Below are 4,418 nucleotides of genomic sequence, written 5' to 3' on the forward strand. Positions count from 1 at the left end.
TCTTTTATTTATCAACCATTATAGACATATTTGTTGAGCACCTGCTGAGTGCCAGGGCATGTGTTGGGCACTGGGGATTGCAATGAAATGGACAGATACAGTACTTGCCTCCTGGTACACAGTAAGTTCTCAATAAATGGCTGCTGTGGAATAGATGTGCACAGGAAATACATGGAGAGGAGAATTAGAAGCCATTACAAGCCAACTTCTCTTCTTCCAGAGCTGTGCCAGAAGGAAAATTAGTGTTTCTTGAGGAGTTACTTTGCTAACAAGCATAGCAAAATAATAAAAATACCCTGTGGAGCAAGAGTATTCATGTGAAAGTGTATTTATTGTAATGATGCACACTATGCATTTGATTGTTTTCATTCCAGCCTGCTGTGCTGCCCTCACTGAGCTGGTGCTCAATGACACCAATGCCCACCAGGTGGTTCAGGTGAGAGCACTCCTTCTCAAGGTCAGGTCTCCGTAACCCTTCATAATCAACTCACCTTGTGGTGCAGTCTGTATCCCAGAGCATAGGTTTTGGGATCCCATCATGTGATTTAAAAACTATTTTAACGTTTCTCATTTCACTAACAGAGTTCCACTTTATATTTTGTCCTTCCTCCTTTAACTCACTTGACTTAAAAAGGACCGACATGTGGTTAATTGATGTTTCTTCATTATGTTATGTGCAGTACTTTTTATTTTATCTTTCTAAAAGGGATACTCTGAATTGCTTTAATTCTGGGCATGTAGAATACCATAAGGTAAGGACAGCAGTCATTTTGATTAAAACTATGCATCAGATTATTAAGTTAGAGATGATGATTGAGACACAGCAAACAAAATATTTATTGCCAAGAAACTGACTTTGCAAAGTATCATCCACTAATTAATCTACGGTATGTACAGCTATATATACATGTTTGTGTATGTATATATACACATAAATATAAATTAATGTATCTATATAAATAAATATACACACGTATATGTACAACCCTTGTATGGGCTTCTATTGCAAAAGTTACCTCCTACTTAGTGAATTTTACAGAGAAAACCTTTTGATTGTGTCAATATGATATCCAACTTCAAAATACATGCATGTTAGTAGGGGATCAGCTGATCAATGATTAAATTAGGACATGAGAGAAACTCAGCAGATCGGCGGGTAGTTGATAAAGCAGGGCATTTGGAGTTGGCCAGACTGCGGTTTAATTCCTGGAATTATTATTTCTTGGCTTGGCTTCTAAAAAAATAATGTATCTGCTGTAAGTATTGGTTTTCTCACGTATAAAACAAGGAAATTATAGACTAATTTCACAGAGTTGTTACAGAGATTAGATGCGATAAAGCAAATAAGGCTCTTTGCAGTTATAATATGAATGCCTGCATACAGTAAAGATTAGTACATTATATATTTACTAGATAATAGAAAAGTGGCTGTAAGGTATTATTATTTGTTCATTCCTTCATGTATATATTTCAATTAAAAAATCTAGGAAGATGTCAAGATTATAATAAAGACATAAATTAATAACTGAAATATAACGTCTCCCTTTACCGTTGTGGTAATTAAGGATATAAATAAATATTAAAGATATAATTCTAAGATATTGGGACACCTTTACTCTGTCCCTTTTTAATCTCTCATTCTTTGTTTTTAAGGTATTTGAATCACTTTATGTTTATGTACTTTATAATAATCTTAACTCTCCACAGACAGTTGGAATTTTAAGATTGTAGTTGCACTCTTTGGTGTTTAAAAGTGTTATGTTGACATTTTAAATATTGTCCTGTAATGTTTACTTCAAAGTCCAAAGTTATACTAACATTTCTTCTTTGCTATTAGTTTTTGAGATTGTGTATTTGCCTGTTTATGCTTGTGTATCACTACAGTGTTGTCACTCATAGTATCACCCCTTTATTCTTTCAGGAAAATGGTGTATATACAATAGCAAAATTAATTTTACCAAATAAACAAAAGAATGCAGCAAAAACTAATCTCTTACAGGTAATAAACATGTCTGTTGTCCTGCAATATCAAATTATTGAAACCTGGGGTAACTTTGGTAAAATGATCTATGATTTTTAGAATGTTTAGGTTAGTACTGGTCCCCGTACTGACTATGGGGGAAAAATACCTGGCGAGGAAGACTGGCATGGCATGGCATCAAATAATATTAAAACAATGCAGAAGGCTGAACAGTGGTTTCTCTGTGTGGGAGAATTAGGTGATTCATTTAGGTGTTTCTTTACTTATCAATAAGTTATATTTTTTTAAAAAAATATTCATTCCTTATGTATCAGAATATAACAACAGGGGAAAATTATTTGCCATCACGGATCTTGACGGATGAGAAGGGACTTGCCAAGTGGATAAGGGGATATTGGGTGGGGCACCAGTGGCATCTGCTGCAGGGTGGAAGGGCATTCTATGCAAGGGAACAGCGCGCACCAAGTGTGAAAGCTGTGAGCTTAGAGTGTGCTGAGGGAAGGGTGAGCTGCTCAGTGGGGCTGGGGTGTGTGGTTGCGGGAGGCAGTGCTCCAGGAGATGAGGCCTCACATGTAAGAAAGGGGAACAGTTATGCAGGTTCTAAGTTCATTTTTGAGGAGTGGGTATTGGGGGAGCTGAGGGGAGGGTGAGCTGCTCAGTGGAACTGGGGCGTGTGGTTTGGGAAGGCAGTGCTCCAGGAGATGAGGCCTCACATGTAAGAAACGGGAACAGTTATGCAGGTTCTAAGTTCATTTTTGAGGAGTGGGTATTGGCAGAGTGGGGGCAGAGGGCAGTGTCCCTAATGTCAAAATCTGATTTAAAGTTAGTCTTTGCAATACTTGTAGCTCATCTTTTCTTTTTCCCCCAAGTCATTTTGAAAAGGAAGAAAGAAACAACCTTTGTCTCCAATCTGATTTAAGAGTTATCATCCAAAATGATGGCCAAACCCAGCAGACTCTTTGGGGATGTCTCTGTGCTGGCGAGCAGGGGTTTTTGGAGAGCTGCCAGGGAAGGTGCAGGCATGGGACGATTTCTTCAGTGCATCACAGATGTATGACACTGTGCTGGTAAACAGATGAAGACAAACCCATCCTGCAGATACATTTTGTTAAGCCAGTAGAGGGTTTTTTAGAATTCCAGATGAAGGACTTTTGAGGAGTACGCATGCTCTCCCTTTCTCACAGTCTCCACTGCTCTCACCTGGCTCCTTCATGTCATTTTGTTGCCGGCCCCACCTCTCTGGGCAATTTGTTTGGGACACTTCTGTATTCAGATCACTGATTTTAGGAATTGATCCCAGATTTGATTCAGCAGACCCTGATCACTCCAATGGTGGCCTATTGTGCAGGCACAGCTGCAGGCTGGGCACACTCTTTTTTCTCAGTACTGCAAAATGTCAGATGTTTATTTTTCCTAGCTAAAGCCTCACAGGCCTCTTTCTGAGCGTTCTAGGGAGTTACTGTAGATTGTTCTATTTGGGGAATGCTTAAGACTCTTTACTCAGGAGACCAATTTGTCAAGTTTGAGTCCAGTGTGCCTGTGACTATTTTTATATGTCATCATTTCTAGTGTTTATTTTCTCACAGAAACCATATAAATATTGAGGTATACATAGCAGGCTAGAAACAAAATAAACCTTGAGCTCCTGGAAATCTTCAGACGTTTGGTTTTCTCAGCATTGGAATTTTATTTCTTGTCTCTGTACTCATTTTGTACTTTCTAGAAAGAAATGAATGACGAGTACCGAGGGAAGCAAGGCCAGTATTCCCAGCGTTCTACAACATAAACACTTTGTAAATACGGGAATGACCCCAGGTGCTGGTGTTTTTTTGTTTTCACTTATAAGCTTTGGCTCCAACCTGGACCAGCCACTTACAATAAAGTCACGTTAATGTTTACTTCCTGTTAATTCTTTCCTGAAAATGTTTTCATTTGCTGAGCTACCATTTAAGAATCACATATCCTTTTGTTTTCTAGTGTTATGCTTTCAGAGCCTTGAGATTTCTCTTCAGCATGGAAAGAAACAGACCACTCTTTAAAAGGTATGAGGTTAGAGAAATATAAGTGATCATTCGATTTAGGAGCTCATTAGATTGAACTGTTTTCACATACTTGGCTTAGATGCAACAGTAGGAAAATAACGCATCAGTATGCAAACCATGTGTCTTCATATTTCTTATTTCACAGATATAAGTGAGCTATTGTAGTGATTCAGTATCCAGCCACACTGAATATTAACAGAATGATGATGAAAGAGCATAAATCGCCGTATCAATACAACTCCCCTTAATTACATGCGACTGCTATAATTTTAGTTTTCTTTTTGAAAATTAAAGATGTTGACATTTTTAAAAGATGGTATTAAAATATGAGCTTGTTTTTTCCAGCTAGAAATTTGAAAATCGGTCTGGGAATTTCCCTTTAGTCAAAGGGAATT

The 4,418-nt window shown here is 37.9% G+C and overlaps 1 protein-coding gene across 3 annotated transcripts in view; it reads left to right on the forward strand.

Annotated features, from left to right (window-relative positions):
* NEK10 (NIMA-related kinase 10) overlaps window positions 1–4,418 on the forward strand; it is a 281,170-nt gene that overhangs the window by 85,605 nt on the left and 191,147 nt on the right. For all 3 annotated transcript variants that reach the window (XM_011969857.1, XM_011969859.1, XM_011969858.1), the window contains exons 16-17: window positions 1,922–1,999; window positions 3,959–4,023. In XM_011969857.1, coding sequence (XP_011825247.1) covers window positions 1,922–1,999; window positions 3,959–4,023 — 143 coding nt within the window. The remainder of the gene's footprint in view (window positions 1–1,921; window positions 2,000–3,958; window positions 4,024–4,418) is intronic.

Source organism: Mandrillus leucophaeus, unplaced genomic scaffold, assembly GCF_000951045.1.
Source record: "Mandrillus leucophaeus isolate KB7577 unplaced genomic scaffold, Mleu.le_1.0 Scaffold915, whole genome shotgun sequence".
NCBI classification, from domain to species: Eukaryota; Metazoa; Chordata; class Mammalia; order Primates; family Cercopithecidae; genus Mandrillus; species Mandrillus leucophaeus.